Genomic DNA, 20,027 nt, shown 5'->3' with positions numbered 1-20,027 from the left:
GCAGCCCCACAAAGCTTTCCTTGAGCTCTCCCTACTCAGCACTCTGTCCAGCCCTCCTGGGCACGGAGAGCTCGCATCTCAGGCGTCATCTGTGTGGAGAAATCCCCTGGACTAGGCATGTTGTAAGCAGTTGGGAACAGTGTCTACTGATTTATGGGCTCTGCTGTTGAGAAAGCAGCCTCAGAAATAAGCACCGATGATGAAAAACATCCTGAATGAAATATGACCACAGACTTCTGGGTTACAATTCCACTCAGCCTCCCCTTCCCAGGGCAGTACTCCACCCCCTGAGCACATAACTTTACAGCACCAGGATCTCTTAGCAGTATGCCCTCCCTTGTACATTATTATCCTGTTTCCCTTAGCTCTGGCTACATCCACAAAAACCTTCTCTTTACTCAGGCAAGAAAATACCCCCAGTAACACTACGTGGCAGTTACATTGGCACATTTCAACCAAAGATATCAAAACACTTTTCTTTAGTATCATTGCCCCATTTCACAGCTGGGGAAACTGAGGCACGGAGCAGCGGTGACTTGACCACGATACACAGCAAGTCAATGGCTGAGATGGGACTAGCAAGCAAACCACTGGATTCCCAGGCAAGTACTCAGACCTCTAGACCATGTTCTCAAAGTTAGGAACACGCCCCAAGAGACATGCACATAATAGAGTATATTCCCAGAGCCAGGACTTCTGGGTTCTGTCCCTGACTCTCAATCCTGTGCTCTCACCACTAGGTAATACGCTCCTCCTAGAACTGGGAAGAGATCCCAGGAGTCCTAACTCCCAGCCTCCCCCTCTGAGCTGAAGATAGAACCCAAGAGATGAATTGAATGGAAGAACTTCAACTGACCCCTTTTCCATTGGAGACTATGGTTCCCTCAAAATGGAAACATTTGGATTCACCGAAATTTTGTCTTAGGATAAAATGTCTCATTTTTAACATTTTCAGAGCCAAACAGTTCACGTTTTCTTTTCAAAATGGCTTCACTTTTTGAAATTTGTATTTCGTGTTACGGTGGGTGCGTGTTGTAATGCGAGATAACATTGTCGAAGCAGCAATTGAAATGAAAAACCTTCGTCAAGATGAAACATTTTCATCTACCCCCCAAATGATTTTTTCCCCCCTGAAATTTTTTTCACAGAGAATTTTGAAAGTTTCGGGTTTCCGTGAAAACAAAGTTTGAAATTATGAACGTCCTCTGCCAGGAATCTTGACTCCTACTCACACGCTTTAGCTACTAGATAACACTGCCCTGGGAAGAGAACCCAGATGTCCAAATTCCAGCTTCCTGTTCTACCCATTAGATCTTGAGCTAGGAAGAGACCCAGGAGTTCTAGACCCATACAAGGAGGATTGGGCCAAAAGAAATCTGATGAGGTTCAACAAGGACAAGTGCAGAGTCCTGCATTTAGGATGGAAGAATCCCATGAACCAGTACAGGCTGGCGACTGACTGGCTAAGCAGCAGTCCTGCAGAAAAGGACCTGGGGATTACAGTGGACAAGAAGCTGGATATGAGTCAGCAGTGTGCCCTTGTTGCCAAGAAGACTAACAGCATATTGGGCTGCATTATCCGGAGCATTGCCAGCAGATCGAGGGAAGTGCTTATTCCCCTCTATTCGGCACTGGTGAGGCCACATCTGGAGAATTGCTTCCAGCTTTGGGCCCCCCACTGCAGAAAGGATGTGGACAAATTGGAGAGAGTCCAGCGGAGGGCAGCGAAAATGACCAGGGGGCTGGGGCACATGACTTACGAGGAGAGGCTGAGGGTGTGATGGGTTTGGTCCCAGAGACCCCCTTGGGACTGTCACCTGACCTGCTGAAGTTACCTCTGAGCCCGTTTTCCCTGCCAGCTTGGGACTCCAGAACCCTGCCTTTTTGAGCCAGACACACTAGCCTGCTGCAACACAGACCCAGGGTCTGGTCCACGGCCCCAAAGCTGCAGGCTTAACTGAAAACAGCTTAGCAGGTTACCTGCTTCCAGCACCCAGACACCCAGTTCCCAGTGGGATCCAAACTCCAAATAAATCCATTTTATTATGTATAAAGCTTATACAGGGTAAACTCATAAATTGTCCGCCCTCTGTAACACTGATAGAGAGATATAAACAGCTCCAGGCATTAATCACTTACTCTGGGTTTATCAATAAACAAAAGTGATTGCGTTAAGTATAAAAAGCAGGATTTAAGTGTTTTCAAGTAATAACAGACAGAACAAAGTAAGTCACCAAGTAAAATAAAGCAAAAACACGCAAGTCTAAGCCTAACACATTAAGAAACTGATTACTGGTAAAATCTCACCCTCAGAGATGTTCCAGTAAGCTTCTGTCATAAATATAAAGAGAAGGCTAACAACCTCTATGTATGCAGTAACATAAAATCCCTCCTGGCCAGATGTACTGAATCACTTTACCTGTTAGGGGTTAAGAAGCTCGGATAACCTGGTTGGCACCTGACCAAAAGGACCAATAAGGAAAGAAGATACTTTCAAATCTGAGGGCGGGCGGGGGGAGAGGGTTTTTTTTGTGCTCTCTTTGTTTGTTGCCCCTCTGGATGGAGAGAGAGACCAGACAGGTAAAACATCTCCTGAAAATATACTTGAAATGCTCCATATAAGATTACAAAAATTGTAAGTAAGGGCAAGGAAATTCGTTAGATTATCTTTTGTTTTAGCTTGTGAATTTTCCCTATGCTAAGAGGTAATTTCATTCCTATTTTGTAACTGGGAAGCAGAGTCAGAGGGGAATATTCTGTGTTTTAAATCTTTTATTTACCCTGTAAATTTATCTTCCATCCTGATTTTGCAGGTGTGATTCTCTTTTCTTTTATAAATAAAATTCTTCTTTTAAGAACCTGATTGATTTTTAGTGTCCTAAAAACCCAGCGGTTTGATCTATGCTCACATTTTAACCAATTGGTTAGTATATTATTCTCAAGCCTCCCCAGGAAAGGGGGTGAAGGGGCTTGGGGGAATATTTTGGGGAAACAGGGACTCCAAGTGACGCTTTTCCTGAATTTTTGTGTGAATCACCTGGTGGTGGCAGCAATACTGTCCAAGGACAAGGAAAGGATTTGTGCCTTGGGGAAGTTTTTAACCTAAGCTGGTAGAAATAAGCTTAAGGGGTCTTTCAAGTGGGTCCCCACATCTGTACCCCAGAGTTCAGAGTGGGGAGGGAACCCTGAGAGCTTCTTTCACAGACCATACTCCTTCCTAGTCTAGACCCAATCCTTTCCCCGGTACAGCCCTTGTTAGTTCCAGCAGACATCTTAGGTGGAAAACAGGGGTGTTCTCATGACTGGGACCCCCTTTGTTCTGTTCCACCCCCTTATATAGCTTTAGCACAAGGCGGGAATCTTTTGTCTCCCTGGATCCCCACCCCTCCTTCTAAATGGAAAAGCACCAGGTTTAAGATAGGTTCCAGTGTCATGTGACCTTGTCACATGTCCTGTGAGACCTCATTCTTCATTACCCATGTCAGGTACACAGGAAGGCATGCAGGTAAATAAACATTTACAACCAATTGTCCTAGTCACTGGGAGCCATCAAGATTCTAAGCCACCATTAATGGCCCACATAATTACAATAGGACCTCAGAGTTATACTTTATATTTCTAGTTTTAGATACAAGAATGATAAATACATACAAATAGGATGACCACACTCAGTATATTATAAGCATTGTAATAATACCTTTCAAGAGACCTTTTGCATGAAGCATATTCCAGTTACATTATATTCACACTCATAAGCATATTTCCATAAAACATTATGGAGTGCAATGCCAGAGAGGGGACTGGGCTTGTTTAGTCTGCAGCAGAGAAGAGTGAGGGGGGATTTGATAGCAGTCTTCAACTACCTGAAGGGGGTTCCAAAGAGGATGGAGCTTGACTGTTCTCAGTGGTCGCAGATGACAGAACAAGAAGCAATGGCCTCAAGTTGCAGTGGGGGAGGTCTATGCTGGATATTAGGAAACACTATTTCACTAGGAGGATGGTGAAGCACTGGAATGGGTTACCTAGGGAGGTGGTGGAATCTCCATCCATAGAAGTTTTTAAGGCCTGGCTTGACAAAGCCCTGGCTGGGATGATTTAGTTGGTGTTGGTCCTGCTTTGAGCAGGGGATTGGACTAGATGACCTCCTGAGGTCTCTTCCAACCCTGATATTCTATGATGCTATAATAAGACCAACTCCCCCCACCCTCCATGTCCCACTTTCAGTTCCTGAATAGATAAAATTGCAACTTCCCCTGTTGTTTCCTGTCCATTGCAGGGGTGTTATTTGGGTACACTGATAATAAACACATAGTAGATGCCCAGAGACCGTCCTGCGCAGAGGAAGAAGAAATGTCACAAAATAAGGGGCGCTGAGCTAAAGCCTCCAGAAAAGAAGCCCCAGTAAAATCTGTGTCATTCAGCAAACTTCCTCTGAGAAAGATCACAACAGGACAAAGTAGGGCAGTTTTCTTGTCTCGTAAGAGAAGGCAGTGGCATAATGAAGAAGCAGCTTATCACCCACCTTGTAGGTAAGTTTGTAAGGAATTGTGTTATTTTCTTCCAATGGGGGCTTGGCAAAAAACAAACAAACTTAACTGAAGCTCTTTGGGGCAGGGACGGTTTTTTGTTCTGTGTTTATACAGCACCTAGTACTGCGGGGGGCCCAATCCATGATTGAGGCTCGTGAGTGCAATCAATCCTTGTTACCGGTTGAGTTAAAAGCTCATGGAAATAGATGTGTGACGGTAATTGTAAGAGAACCTTTAGGGGGGCCAGCCTAAAACAAGGCAGGATGGAATCTGCCCAGAAACTAGCACTATGTGGGCAGAGGGTGCCATCTGGGTATTATTCTGACCAGGTGTGTGTGTACGTTAATGTTAGGCATGGAATTAGCCTAGCTGCAGGGGGAGTGGCAGCCAAGAAACTGGGAGAGACTCAGAGAAAGAGGAAGAAAGCCAAACAGGAGCTGTAGACACGGGTTTGAATGACTCTGGGAGAAGACCAGAGAGAGATTTGGGGTTTGGTGATGGCTAAAGAGGCTTGCGACTGTAAGAAAAGAAGGTTACAGAGTGGTAGCCGTGTTAGTCTGTATCAGCGAAAACAACGAGGAGCCCTTGTGGCACCTTAGAGACGAACACATTTATTTGGGCATAAGCTTCCGTGGGCTAAAACATCTGATGAAGTGGGTTTTAGTCCATGAAAGCTTATGCCCAAATACATTTGGTAGTCTCTAAGATGCCACAAGGACTCCTCGTTGTTGGTTTTTTTAGGAAAAGAAGCTATCCCTGGTTTTTGGTCCCTCCTGCATTTGGAGAAGCTGGACTTGTAACTAAACCAGATTGGAACAAAGGAAATACCAGACTCCATCATCAGTTTCTACTCCCAGTTGGAACATGCCCAGGGCCCAGAACTTCAACTAGCCGCTTGGGCTGAAAAAGGGCAACAATAATTGTCATTGTGTTGGGATCTTTGAGGGGTCGTAGGGTCTTTCAGTGATGGGCATTCAGCCCAGATCTGTGACTTTTCATATAAATGCTAATTTGATCAATGACCCGGAGAGACACGTAGAATCGTTACTAAGAAAGTCAGCAAAAGACATGCGGATTGGGGAAGTGGTAGTAAGGAAGAGGACAGGTCATGGATACAGAGAGATCTGGATCCCTCGGTAAGCTGGGTGCAATCAGAAAATATGCATTTTGGTGTGGTCAAATATATGGACGCACATCTATAAACAAAGAATGTCGGCCATACTTACAGCATGGGGAGAAGCAATGACTCAGATAAAGATTTGGGGGTCATGGTGGATAATCAACAGAACATGAGGTCTCAGTGTGACCTGTGACTAAAAGGGCTAATGTGGTACTGGGATGCATGAAGAGGGGAATCTCCAGTTGGAGAGAGAGGTTATTTTACTCTGTATTTGGCCCTGGTGTGACCCCTGCTGGAATCCTGTGTCCAGTTTTGGGGTCCACAATTCAAGAAGGGTGTCGAAAAAATTGGAAAGGGTTCAGAGAAGAACCACGAGCATGATTAAAAGATTGGAAAACTTGTCTTATAGTGATAGACTCAGGAGCTCAATCTATTTAGCTTAACAAAGAGAAGGTTAAAGGGTGACCTGATCCCAGTCTATAAGTACTGACATGGGAAATAAATATTTGATCATGGGCTTTTCAGTCTAGCGGACAAAGGTCTAACAGGATCCAATGGCTGGAAGTTGAAGCTAGACAAATTCATCCTGACATAAGGTACAATTTTTAACAGTGAGGCCAATTAACCATCGGAGCAACCTGCCAAGGGTCATGGTGGATTCTCCAGCACTAGAAATCTTTAAATCAAGGTTGGATGTTTTTCTAAAAGATCTGCTCTTGTTCAAACAAGAATTAATTCAGGGAAGTTCTATAGCCTGTATCACACAGGAAGTCAGATTAGATGTTCACAGTTGCCTCCAGATCTATTAATACACCGGTGGCTGGCCACGCTGGGTATCCTTGGGTGTTTTTATTATTAATCACAAATGGCTAATAATGAAGGATTCATTGGTGTTTGCAGTGTGTGGACATGATTATTAGTGGTTTGTTATTAATTGTTGCACATTGATTATGAATGATTGGTCTTGGGTGGCTGTTGTTAATCAATAATATATTAAGGTTATTGTCACGGCCCTGTGTGTAGCTAAATAGCTAGGTGCTGTGTGTAGCTAAATAGCAAAAGACACTTCCTGCCCTAAAATTCTTAGTCTCTTTAAGCCCTGATTCTGCAAGGAGCCCCCTACAGAGTCCCCCTGACTTTAACAGGCATGGGGGAGCTGCTTGGGTGAAGATCATTGGAGGATCAGGGCCTTATCTTAAGAGAAGGTGGGTAAAGGGAACTGAGCGGAAGGGTGGGGCCAGAGGACAGATAAGAGTGACACAAGCGAGAGGGGTTGTGCTCATGGCTTTCTAGGCATAAGGTATTTGTTTGTTAATGTGGAGAAGCAAATCACCAGTCTCAGCTGAGCACCGGCGCAGTCCTTGGCCACTGGGAGTGTCACCAGTATGGGTGCCGAGCGCAGCCAAGCAGGCCTAAGTGCTTTTGATGAGCTGGGTCCCTGGGCCTTAACTGTAAGACCCCCGTTCATCTCAGTGCCAGGACTGTAGACGGGTGTACCCGAGAGCAGACCCGCCCACAGAGCCTGGTGGTGACTTACAATGCTACTTGAAGCACCCAGTTAATGAATGGAGGGTCAAGTCAGTGAGGCTGCTTCAGGGCAGAGGGCTGGAAGGGACCTCCTAGGTCACTCAGTCCAGTCTGGGGCATAGCCAGAGGTGGACCCCGCCACACCCAGTTAGCACCTCGGTCCACCCAGATCCGAGCCTGTGAATGCAGAAGCTGAGAGCGGCATGGGTGTGGATCAGGAGCTCCTGGCTGAAGGCTCTTGGCCTGTCTGAGGAGCAACACAGCCAGCAGGGAGCGGTGCAGGCAGGCCAGCTGCTGCCCCCACACAGGTGCCAATTGGCCCCCCGGGTTAACCCATGCCTGCCTATGTGGTTGTGGGAATCGACCCTCTCCACTGGCCAGCCCAGCCTCCCGGCTCCCTGCACTCAAATCCTTGCCCTGCCCCCAGCCCCCTTCCAATCCTGCCCCCAGCAATCAAATATAACACGCAGTAACATCATAACATGCCGTATATAGGATTTGCTGTGACGTCAGATCTTTGGTCGTTGCCCAGCCCCCACAAACGGTGGCCCCCCCAATTTCCACCCTGCGTTTTCTCTCCGAGCGGCCAAGATTCTCTCCGCAAAGCTGAGGGTGGGGGAAGCAAGGGGGTGCCTGACACCCAGGGGTGAGAGAGGTAAGAGCTTTCCAAGCAAGCCAGCCGAGATTCAAACTGTTCGTGGAAGATAAAGATGGGAGAGGGGAGAATCCGGGGGCGGCAGGGCCCAGCCTCACCTGAGACTGAGCAGCTGGGGATCAGGTGGTTATAAAACCCAGTGAGTGGCTCAGCTGGGGTTGGCTGGAGAATTGCAGGGAGCAGAGGTCTGGGGGAAGTGAGGGGAAGTCAAGGGAACCCCTTGGGTCAGGGGAAGGGATGGTTTGCAGCGGTCCAGTCCCCCGCGATCACACACAATCCTGCCATATAACCCTGTGTATAAATGTATCCAGCCGCACCTTACACCACTAGAGCCATTGGGAGGCTGATCCAGAACCTCCCTCCTCTGCCAGCTAAAAACCTTCTTGTATTTTCTAGCCTGCAACTTCCCAGCCCCCTTGGATCCATAGGCGGCGAGTTATATGGGCCCATGGTGCCCGTGCTCCATCAATATTTAGGAACGGGGCCCGCTCCACCAATGTTTGGGCTTACCGCGCTTTGGGGGGTCCCGTGCATCAAGGGGACGCGGGGTCCAGGCCGGCCTGGGGGGTTAGCAGAGATCCCGGCGCGGGCAGCAGTGAGTGACCCAGCCCCAGCCTGCCCCGCCCTGCCCCACCCCCATTCCAAGGGGGCTGGGAAGGTTCAGGCTAGAAAATACAAGAAGGTTTTTAACTGGCAGAGGAGGGAGGTTCTGGATCAGCCTCCCAATGGGACTAGTCGTCTGTCCAATGGACGTTCTGGGCACCACCAAAAATTATACAAACCTGGCGCCCACGCTTGGATCCAAAATGGAAGCTGCAAATGCCAAGTTCCTCTGCTCGTATTGTGCCCGGCACGGCCCTTTGTGGGGGAAATGAGGATCAGGCCAATGGGTTTTTTTGAAAGTTTGGTCCCTTTTCTTTTTTAAATCAAATGGCCCCACATGCCTCGGCCTCTCTGAGTTCCCGGTCAGAGGAGAGAGCGTCAAAATAATCCCTTTGTGCGGGGGCAGTCTTCAGTGCAAGTGACAGCAGGAATCGTCTGAGGTTTCCACCTGCCTTCCCAGCTCCAGAGGGGTTTAGATCGAGCCGCCGGGCTTCTGGTTGTCCCTGCCAAGGGACGTTTCTGAACCTCTGGGGGCTCAGCTGTCCCTGGAGTTGGGTAGCGAGCACCGCTTTCGAGGTTACATCGCCAAGCAGCGGGGACACTGGAACAGTGGGAGGAGCGAGTGCCTGCGAACTTCTCTCTCGTGAAGGGGCCCACAGAATGAGCTGAACTCGTGTATCCTTTCGTGGTGCTTACTCAGGCTAAACTCCGGCTGGGTCTGAGGGCCAGATCCTCAGCTGCTCACGGCAGTCAAGAGTGCCACGCTGATTTACACCGCCCCGGGATTGGTTCCTGAGTTGAATACCTTGGGATCTGGCCCATCGAAAACCTGTTACTCTGATAGGTTACGTTCCAGTCGTGCTTAGGGGTCTCAGCTACGATCAGCAATGTGAAGACAGAGGCTGCTCTGAAGAGTTTATAATCAAAATGGAAAAGCCAGACCCAGGGGAAACAGAGAGGACGAGCAACTTGGCTGAGGTCAACTAGCAAAGCCAGGAAGAGAACCAACCAACCACCCTTCCCTGAGACCCACTGCTCTACCCACTAGGCCACCCACCCTCTTACTGGGTAACAGCACTAAAATCCAGTGAAATAAGAGCCTCCTTGGTTGTTTCTCCTCTTTCAGGCTTTTGCTGGCTCATCTGCTTCAAGGGGACTCAGCATTTCTCCAGCGCTGGTAAGTTAATGCCTAGAAACCTGCACAAAATCTCCAGATCTGAACCCCGGAGTGTCCTGCAGCTGGAGGGGGGCTTTGAACGGGCAAAGAACTTTCCATCCCATTTCCTCCTCCCCTTTCCCCACCTTTCTGTGTATTTTCTTTTTCATTCCCTTCTGCTCTCTTGCGCTGTGTCCCTGCTTGCCACAAAGCCACCTTCTCCGCTGGCAGCTAAACAGGGCTGCGCTTTAATTCAATGCCCAGCCCTGGTTCCTTCTTCATTTCCCAGTGAACAGGTGCGACGATCCAATGCTGTGCCCTGATTATGCAACGTGCATCAATGCTCGTCAGGGCTACTACTGCACCTGCCAACGTGGGTTTGTATCCACTTCGGGGGCCACGGAGTTCACCGATCCAGCCGTCCGCTGCAATGGTGAGTGTGAGCCCTAGAGCTAAGGGACGGGGAGCTCTGTACTGGGGAGACTGCCATGGCGTAGCTCTGGATCGTGTGATGAAGATAATACCTCAGGTACTAGAGAAAAGAGTATCGGGGACTGGAAAGCACGATGCGGTGACTAAGAGAGCCAGGCTAGGCCAATACATGGCAAAGGAGATTTAATGACTTGACTTCCCGCAATCTGGCCATCAGCAACCCCAGGAATGGCCAGTCACACTGGAAAAGAGCAATGGAAGTTAGACGGTGGAAACTGCACACAGCCGTGGGTGGGGAAGCTGAGCAACCCAGACTGCGGCCAACTGGGACTGGAGAGCGAGTGGATCACTCGGTCACTGCCCTGTTCTTGTCATTCCCTCTGAAGCACCTGGCACCGGCAACTGTTGGAAGACAGGGTACTGGGCTAGATGGACCATTGGTCTGACCCAGTCTGGCTGTTCTTGTGGTCTTAATCCAAGGTGTAGGAGGAGTTCTCCCCACCCTCACCCTGATTTAAATCAAATCCACCCTGGAGGGGGGATCAGGCATGGGGAGGAGACTGGGACAGGCTGGGCAAGGAGATGGGGACTGGGATGAGAAACCTGAGGAGTGCAGAATGGGATGGGGCCAAGGAGCCAGAACTGGGGAAAAGACAGAACTGCAACAAGGACAGATTGGAGGGGATGGGGTGGAAGGAGCCGAGCTTGGGGGAATGGGCGGATGGGTCTGCACCCACTAGACCATGCTCCCTCCAGAGCCTGGAATGGAGGCCAAGATTGCAGAGTCTCCCCATTCCTCTGCTGTCAGCAGGGATCTGGGGAACTCCCCGGCAAAGTGCCCCCTCCCTCGCATAGATATTGACAAGCTGCTGCGGCTCTTGGTTTCTCCCTCAGCTCAAGTGCCTGAGGCCTGTGCAATGGATGTTAAGGGTCCAGCTCGGCTGCTGACCCATGTGGCTCTTCGTACGATACCACGTGATGGGTTTTTTCAGTTTGCTTTTGGAAAAAACCTAGGAAAATACATGCACCAAAAACGCCTTTGTTAAAAGACCATTCTCAAGCAGTGGTCCCCAAACTTTTCAGCGTCATGTCCCTCTCTCACCCATGTCCACCCCACCTCCCCTCCAGCAGCCGGAGGAAGGCGGCGGCTCCCGGGGTGAGGGGGTACACGGACAGGAGTAAGGGGGCCGAGGCTGGCGCTGCGGCCGGGTGCAGAGCTGGCCCCCCAAACGTTCCCCCGTGCCCTCCTAGGGGGCGCACCCCACAGTGTGGGGACCACTGTTCTAAAGGTTGCCAGATAACCACTCAGAAGTGAGGAAATGCCAGAAGACAAGTGTTCTCTCTCCTCTTGTGCGTGTGCATTATGCCATAGGCTTTCATTACATGGCCACATTCAGTGCAGGGCTAGATCTGCTCTGGGGGCGAGTCAGGGCTGGGTAAGGAGGGGATTTGTTATCTGCAGGCCCCCAGACTTCCGGTGTAGTGCTGGGCAAGTCACTAGCTGTGTGTTGACTTGAGGCCCCGGGGCCTGATCTTCAGATGGGCTGAGCACTCACGGCTGCGAGTGAGATCAAGGGGAGCTGGGCTCTGCACATGCAACAGGCTACAGAAGGCTACGGACGCTGAGCCAGCAGGTCCCGTGTGCCTCAAATGCAGTTCCCCGAATTACTGCTTTGGACCTTACTCTCTCGGGGCCTCAATTCCCCATCTGAAAAATGGGTATAATAGCCCCTCCCCTCGCAGTGATATCGGAGGATCAGCTCCCTCGAAACGCAGCGTCCGTTCCTACGCTCCCCACCTCTGGCTTTTCCTTTCCTGGTGTCAGGGGAGGGGGCTGGAGGCCTGTCCTTGCTTCTTCATCAGATGCCTTCAGAAGCGAGCCCAGCTGCCTTGATCCTACCTCCCCACCCACCTATTCTACTAGGCCCACTCTTCCTCATGTGCGGTCGGCTTAAAGAATGAATATGAATCTAGAATCATAGAATATCAGGGTTGGAAGGGACCTCAGGAGGTCATCTAGTCCAACCCCCTGCTCAAAGCAGGACCAATCCCCAATTAAATCATCCTAGCCAGGGCTTTGTCAAGCCTGACCTTAAAAACTTCTAAGGAAGGAGATTCTACCACCTCCCTAGGTAACGCATTCCAGTGTTTCACCACCCTCCTAGTGAAAAAGTTTTTCCTAATATCCAACCTAAACCTCCCCCACTGCAACTTGAGACCATTACTCCTTGTCCTGTCCTCTTCTACCACTGAGAATAGTCTAGAACCATCCTCTCTGGAACCACCTCTCAGGTAGTTGAAAGCAGCTATCAAATCCCCCCTCATTCTTCTCTTCTGCAGACTAAACAATCCCAGTCCCCTCAGCCTCTTCTCATAAGTCATGTGTTCCAGTCCCCTAATCATTTTTGTTGCCCTCCGCTGGTCTCTCTCCAATTTATCCACATCCTTTTTGTAGTGTGGGGCCCAAAACTGGACACAGTACTCCAGATGAGGCCTCACCAATGTCGAATAGAGGGGGACGATCACGTCCCTCGATCTGCTGGCAATGCCCCTACTTATACATCCCAAAATGCCATTGTCCTTCTTGGCAACAAGGGCACACTGCTGACTCATATCCAGCTTCTCGTCCACTGTCACCCCAGGTCCTTTTCCGCAGAACTGCTGCCTAGCCATTCGGTCCCTACTCTGTAGCGGTGCATTGGGTTCTTCCGTCCTAAGTGCACATTGAAGCACATTGAAGATGTAAGACAAAGGGTGCAAAGGCTTATTAATTCATTAAATTGTTTCTTCGTCATTTCCCAGCTGATGCGTGTGCAGCTTCATCTGTCTGTCCGGCTTTTGCAACCTGTGAAAACATCCCTGGGAGCCACCGCTGCGCCTGCAAACGTGGGTTTGCATCTAGCTCTGGGGAGCAGTACTTCACTGATCGAAAAGTGAAGTGCAACGGTGAGTGGGAGCTCGGAGAAGGGGAGCCGTGCATTGGGGACACTGTTATGTAGCTTGCACGAGTGTCACCGGGAGTGCCTCTTCCATTTGCAGGGAAGGTTCGGTATGGAGTACTTCGCTGACTAGAAAGCATGATGCAGTGACTAAGAAAGCAAGGAAGGGATATATGTGGCCAAGGAGATTCAGTGACTTGGCTTCCCCCGCCTGTCAATCTGTCCCTCCCCAAACCATGGGACAGCCAATAAAATGGAAAAGCCATAATGCAGTCTGCACGCAGCCCTGGAGCAGGGCAGGGTGGCATGGGGATGGTGGCTGAATTCCTCCCGGAGCAGCCCAGGGTGTAGAAAGAGTCCCCTCCAGCCCCGATTCCATTCCTTGCATGGAGGGGAGGAGCATATAATGGCCCCACCTCCTTCCCACACACTTTTGGGACACCATGATCCACCAGGAGGAATATGGAGGAAAGCATGATCCTTGCAGAGGCCCGCAGGGAGGTTCCTTGTGAGCTCCCTCCTCCTATGCACCCATATCCGGGCACTCACAATCCAGCCCCTAAAATGGATAAAAGAAAACTGTTTTTCTTTTTACATGATGCAGTATTAACCTGTGAAACTCCCTGCCACCGTATCCCATGGAGGCTGCAAATTTATCAGGTTTTGAAGAAGGATTAGAGTGTGATATAAATAATGAGAACACCTGAAATGATCGTCAAAAGCATCTAGTACCAGCCACTGCTGAAAGCAGGACTCCAGGCTAGATAGGTCGTGGTCTGAGCCAGTTCTGGCACAGAGCAGAGCGATCGATCCAAGGGGTCACTGAGGCTGGTGGAAAGATTCTCACTGACTCCAATGGGCTTTGGATCAGGGAGTGGGTGGCCTGGGGCAGTAAAAGCCTGGTGTCGTAGCATCGCTCAGTCCAACGTGGATTCCCTCCCCTAGATATTGACGAATGTTCCCAGGACCCATCGCCCTGCGGCCCCAGCTCCGTGTGCACCAACAAACTGGGCAGTTACGCCTGCACGTGTCCCCCGGGCTACCTCCCCCCCAGCCAGCCTGGCATCCCGTTCAGCTGCACAGGTAAGCGTCCCGTGGGGGGGCTGTGGGTGGATCTCTGGGGGTGGGAGGCTGAGGCCGGCTCTCCCGTCGTCCCACAGACGAGAGCGAGGGTCTGAGCGGCTCCCGCTGCCCACCCTGGAGTGCGATTGTCTCCAGAGCCCTGGGAGCTGGGGCAAGCTGGCTGTGTCTTTACTGCTGGCTCAACAGGTTTGCTCAGTGGGTCGGGCGGCTGCCCGGGAATGAGGAGACGGGAGATCCAGTCCCGGCGCTGCCCTGACCTACGGAGTCTCTGCCCCTCTCCTGGCCTCTGTCCCCCTCCCGCACTTTGTCTTGTTGGACTGTGCAGCGCCTAGCGCAGTGGGGCCTGTAGGTGGTACCGTAATGCATGTAATAAACACACTGACTAATTCCAAGTTATCTCCTGGCAGATGTGGATGAATGTGCCCGAAACCCTGCAATCTGCGGGCCCAATGCCTCCTGCCTCAACACACCTGGGAGCTACACCTGCCAGTGCTCACCAGGGCACCGTCGGTCTACGCCAGGGCTGTGGGTACCCGGAACAACCCTCTGCACAGGTGACCATCCAAGCAACCTTCCCCGGCCTCTCGCCCTAGCCCTTGCCCCCGAGAAGGACAAAATCTGAGCCCCCACCCTGGTTTGAAACAGCTTCTCTGCCCAGTCAGGGTGGGCTTCTCTAGGGAGACATGGATATTCCTGGGGCCAGAGAGTGTCTGTCCAGCTCACAGGTGATGGCTAAACTGTATTATCATATTCAGCACCTGGTGGCCCCGTGCATAACGTACTTGGCCAGAGCCGGGACCAGCTGTCGCTGGCTGTGTGTTAAAGCACCAAGAGGAACAGTCTCTGGTGTCTCTCTGGGATGGAGCCAGTCCATGGTGGGTACAGGAACCTGACCTGGGTGCCTCAGCCCGGCAACCTGCTGTGACCAGATACTCAAGGGGGAGAGCCAGGTTCCAGGCCGCTGGTTGCAATGACTGTGTTCCCCAACCGGAGAGCTTGAGAGATACCAGCCATGAAGCCTAGTGGTTGGGGCTCTCTCCAGGGAGATTGGGAGACCCAGGGTTGTACATGAGGCAGACAGGGGGAAATTGACCCTTCATGTCCCGTATCTCAGGTGCACGTGCTACCCACTGGGCTATCGGTGCCAAGGGGTTTTGTGGGAGGCGGTATCACCCCCGTCCACTTCTCCTTGAAAAAGGGTGACCAGACTCCTGGATGTGAATCCTGACTCTTCGTCCCTCCGCCCTTCCTTGCTCCAGCTACCCAACCTGACTCTCCTCCCAAAGCTGAGGAGAGAACCCAGGCATCCTGGCTCCCGCTTCTCAGGCCACTAGCACCCGCTGCCTCTTGGGAATGGGCAGCATTTTGCAAACCTGTTGGGAACCATATTCCTGGCACGGTGCCCCCTCCGATGCCAGCTGCTGGGACCTGCCGTCTTTCCCCCTGCTCCTCCCATCAAGGGAAGGCTCCGTTGTGCAGAGCTGGACCCATAGCTCCTTCCCCTGTCACAGATGTCGACGAGTGTCTGGATCTGGCATCGTGCCCTGCGTCCGCCACCTGCACCAACACCCCAGGAAGCCACTTCTGCACCTGCAATACCGGGTTTGCATCCAGTTCTGGGGAGCAGCGCTTCACCCAGCCAGCAGCGCAGTGCAACGGTGGGTGCTGCTTCTGGCACAGAGCAGAGCGATCGATCCAAGGGGCCACTGAGGCTGGTGGAAAGATTCCCACTGACTCCAGTGGGCTTTGGATCAGGGGGTGGGTGGCCTGGGGCAGTAAAAGCCTGGTGTCCTAGCATCGCTCAGGTCCAACGTGGATTCCCTCCCCTAGATATTGACGAATGTTCCCAGGACCCATCGCCCTGCGGGCCCAGCTCCGTGTGCACCAACACCCTGGGCAGTTACGCCTGCACGTGTCCCCCAGGCTACCTCCCCCCCAGCCAGCCTGGCATCCCGTTCAGCTGCACAGGTAAGCGTCCCGTGGGGGGCTGTGGGTGGATCTCTGGGGGTGGGAGGCTGAGGCCGGCTCTCCCGTCGTCCCACAGACGAGAGCGAGGGTCTGAGCGGCTCCCGCTGCCCACCCTGGAGTGTGACTGTCTCCAGAGCCCTGGGAGCTGGGGCAAGCTGGCTGTGTCTTCACGGCTGGCTCAAAAGGTTTGCTCAGTGGGTCGGGCGGCTGCCTGGGAATGAGGAGACGGGAGTTCCAGTCCCGGCGCTGCCGTGACCTACGGAGTCTCTGCCCCTCTCCTGGCCTCTGTCCCCCTCCCGCACTTGGTCTTCTCTGACTGTGCAGCGCCTAGCGCAGTGGGGCCTGTAGGTGGTACCATAATGCATGTAATAAACACACAGACTAATTCCAAGTTATCTCCTGGTAGATGTGGATGAATGTGCCCGAAACCCTGCAATCTGCGGGCCCAATGCCTCCTGCCTCAACACACCTGGGAGCTACACCTGCCAGTGCTCACCAGGGCACCGTCGGTCTACGCCAGGGCCGTGGGTACCCAGAACAACCCTCTGCAGAGGTGACCATCAAAGCAACCTTCCCCGGCCTCTCGCCCTAGCCCTTGCCCCCGAGAAGGACAAAATCTGAGCCCCCACCCTGGTTTGAAACAGCTTCTCTGCCCAGTCAGGGTGGGCTTCTGTAGGGGGACATAGATATTCCTGGGGCCAGAGAGTGTCTGTCCAGCTCACAGGTGACGGCTAAACTGTATTATCATATTCAGCACCAGGTGGCCCCGTGCATAACGTACTTGGCCAGAGCCGGGACCAGCTGTCGCTGGCTGTGTGTTAAAGCACCAAGGGGAACAGTCTCTGGTGTCTCTCTGGGATGGAGCCAGTCCATGGTGGGTACAGGAACCTGACCTGGGTGCCTCTGCCCGGCAACCTGCTGTGACCAGATACTCAAGGGGGAGAGCCAGGTTCCAGGCCCCTGGTTGCAATGACTGTGTTCCCCAACCGGAGAGCTTGAGAGATACAAGCCGTGTAGCCTAGTGGTTAGGGCTGTCTCCAGGGAGATTGGGAGACCCAGGGTTGTAGATCAGGCAGAGAGGTGGAAATTGACCCTTCATGTCCCGTATCTCAGGTGCACGTGCTACCCACTGGGCTATCGGTTCCAAAGGATTTTGGGGGAGGCGGTATCACCCCCGTCCACTTCTCCTTGAAAAAGGGTGAACAGACTCCTGGATGTGAATCCTGACTCCCCCTCCCTCTGCCTCGCCTTGCTCCAACTACCCAACCTGACTCTCCTCCCAAAGCTGAGGAGAGAACCCAGGCATCCTGGCTCCCGCTTCTCAGGCCACTAGCACCGCTGCCTCTTGGGAATGGGCAGGATTTTGCAAACCTGTTGGGAACCATATTCCTGGCACGGTGCCCCCTCCGATGCCAGCTGCTGGGACCTGCCGTCTTTCCCCCTGCTCCTCCCATCAAGGGAAGGCTCCGTTGTGCAGAGCTGGACCCATATGTCCTTCCCCTGTCACAGATATCGACGAGTGTCTGGATCTGGCATCGTGCCCTGCGTCCGCCACCTGCACCAACACCCCAGGAAGCCACTTCTGCACCTGCAATACCGGGTTTGCATCCAGTTCTGGGGAGCAGCGCTTCACCGAGCCAGCAGCGCAGTGCAACGGTGGGTGCTGCTTCTGGCACAGAGCAGAGCGATCGATCCAAGGGGTCACTGAGGCTGGTGGAAAGATTCCCACTGACTCCAATGGGCTTTGGATCAGGGAGTGGGTGGCCTGGGGCAGTAAAACCCTGGTGTCCTAGCATCGCTCAGTCCAACGTGGATTCCCTCCCCTAGATATTGACGAATGTTCCCAGGACCCATCGCCCTGCGGGCCCAGCTCCGTGTGCACCAACACCCTGGGCAGTTACGCCTGCACGTGTCCCCCAGGCTACCTCCCCCCCAGCCAGCCTGGCATCCCGTTCAGCTGCACAGGTAAGCGTCCCGTGGGGGGCTGTGGGTGGATCTCTGGGGGTGGGAGGCTGAGGCCGGCTTGCCGGTCGTCCCGCAGACGAGAGCGAGGGTCTGAGCGGCTCCCGCTGCCCACCCTGGAGTGCGACTGTCTCCAGAGCCCTGGGAGCTGGGGCAAGCTGGCTGTGTCTTCACGGCTGGCTCAACAGGGTTGCTCAGTGGGTCGGGCGGCTGCCCGGGAATGAGGAGACGGGAGATCCAGTCCCGGCGCTGCCCTGACCTACGGAGTCTCTGCCCCTCTCCTGGCCTCTGTCCCCCTCCCACACTTTGTCTTGTTGGACTGTGCAGCGCCTAGCGCAGTGGGGCCTGTAGGTGGTACCGTAATGCATGTAATAAACACACTGACTAATTCCAAGTCATCTCCTGGCAGATGTGGATGAATGTGCCCGAAACCCTGCAATCTGCGGGCCCAATGCCTCCTGCCTCAACACACCTGGGAGCTACACCTGCCAGTGCTCACCAGGGCACCGTCGGTCTACGCCAGGGCCGTGGGTACCCGAAACAACCCTCTGCACAGGTGACCATCCAAGCAACCTTCCCCGGCCTCTCGCCCCCGAGAAGGACAAAATCTGAGCCCCCACCCTGGTTTGAAACAGCTTCTCTGCCCAGTCAGGGTGGGCTTCTCTAGGGGACATGGATATTCCTGGGGCCAGAGAGTGTCTGTCCAGCTCACAGGTGATGGCTAAACTGTATTATCATGTTCAGCACCTGGTGGCCCCGTGCATAACGTACTTGGCCAGAGCCGGGACCAGCTGTCGCTGGCTGTGTGTTAAAGCACCAAGGGGAACAGTCTCTGGTGTCTCTCTGGGATGGAGCCAGTCCATGGTGGGTACAGGAACCCGACCTGGGTGCCTCAGCCCGGCAACCTGCTGTGACCAGATACTCAAGGGGATGAGCCAGGTTCCAGGCCCCTGGTTGCAATGACTGTGTTCCCCAACCGGAGAGCTTGAGAGATACAAGCCGTGTAGCCTAGTGGTTGGGGCCCTCTCCAGGGAGACTGGGAGACCGAGGGTTGTAGATCAGGCAGAGAGGTGGAAATTGACCCTTCATGTCCCGTATCTCTGGTGCACGCGCTACCCGCTGGGCTATCGGTGCCAAAGGATTTTGGGGGAGGCGGCATCACCCCCCCTCCACTTCTCCTTGAAAAAGGGTGACCAGACTCCCAGATGTGAATCCTGACTCCCCCTCCCTCCGCCCCTCCTTACTCCAGTTCCCCAACCTGACTCTCCTCCCAAAGCTGAGGAGAGAACCCAGGCATCCTGGCTCCCGCTTCTCAGGCCACTAGCACCCGCTGCCTCTTGGGAATGGGCAGGATTTTGCAAACCTGTTGGGAACCATATTCCTGGCACGGTGCCCCCTCCGATGCCAGCTGCTGGGACCTGCCGTCTTTCCCCCTGCTCCTCCCATCAAGGGAAGGCTCCGTTGTGCAGAGCTGGACCCATAGCTCCTTCCCCTGTCACAGATGTCGACGAGTGTCTGGATCTGGCATCGTGCCCTGCGTCCGCCACCTGCACCAACACCCCAGGAAGCCACTTCTGCACCTGCAATACCGGGTTTGCATCCAGTTCTGGGGAGCAGCGCTTCACCGAGCCAGCAGCGCAGTGCAACGGTGGGTGCTGCTTCTGGCACAGAGCAGAGCGATCGATCCAAGGGGCCAATGAGGCTGGTGGAAAGATTCCCACTGACTCCAACGGGCTTTGGATCAGGGAGTGGGTGGCCTGGGGCAGTAAAACCCTGGTGTAGTAGCATCGCTCAGTCCAACGTGGATTCCCTCCCCTAGATATTGACGAATGTTCCCGGGACCCATCGCCCTGCGGGCCCAGCTCCGTGTGCACCAACACCCTGGGCAGTTACGCCTGCACGTGTCCCCTGGGCTACCTCCCCCCCAGCCAGCCTGGCATCCCGTTCAGCTGCACAGGTAAGCGTCCCGTGGGGGGCTGTGGGTGGATCTCTGGGGGTGGGAGGCTGAGGCCGGCTTGCCGGTCGTCCCGTAGACGAGAGCGAGGGTCTGAGC

General features: G+C 53.1%; 1 protein-coding gene across 1 annotated transcript in view; it reads left to right on the top strand.

Annotated features, from left to right (window-relative positions):
- The first annotated feature begins 4,293 nt into the window (after positions 1–4,293).
- ADGRE1 (adhesion G protein-coupled receptor E1) overlaps positions 4,294–20,027 on the top strand; it is a 31,648-nt gene continuing 15,914 nt past the window's right edge. The window contains exons 1-14 of the mRNA XM_075121766.1: positions 4,294–4,529; positions 9,561–9,611; positions 9,880–10,023; positions 12,825–12,968; positions 13,907–14,044; positions 14,452–14,598; positions 15,556–15,702; positions 15,875–16,012; positions 16,419–16,565; positions 17,522–17,668; positions 17,840–17,977; positions 18,384–18,530; positions 19,476–19,622; positions 19,794–19,931. Coding sequence (XP_074977867.1) covers positions 4,499–4,529; positions 9,561–9,611; positions 9,880–10,023; positions 12,825–12,968; positions 13,907–14,044; positions 14,452–14,598; positions 15,556–15,702; positions 15,875–16,012; positions 16,419–16,565; positions 17,522–17,668; positions 17,840–17,977; positions 18,384–18,530; positions 19,476–19,622; positions 19,794–19,931 — 1,804 coding nt within the window. The 5' untranslated portion in view covers positions 4,294–4,498. The remainder of the gene's footprint in view (positions 4,530–9,560; positions 9,612–9,879; positions 10,024–12,824; positions 12,969–13,906; positions 14,045–14,451; positions 14,599–15,555; positions 15,703–15,874; positions 16,013–16,418; positions 16,566–17,521; positions 17,669–17,839; positions 17,978–18,383; positions 18,531–19,475; positions 19,623–19,793; positions 19,932–20,027) is intronic.

This window comes from Caretta caretta, chromosome 20 (assembly GCF_965140235.1).
Source record: "Caretta caretta isolate rCarCar2 chromosome 20, rCarCar1.hap1, whole genome shotgun sequence".
Classification (NCBI taxonomy): domain Eukaryota; kingdom Metazoa; phylum Chordata; order Testudines; family Cheloniidae; genus Caretta; species Caretta caretta.
The sequence above is the reverse complement of the archived record's forward strand: the minus strand, read 5'-3'. Positions and strand labels throughout refer to the sequence as shown.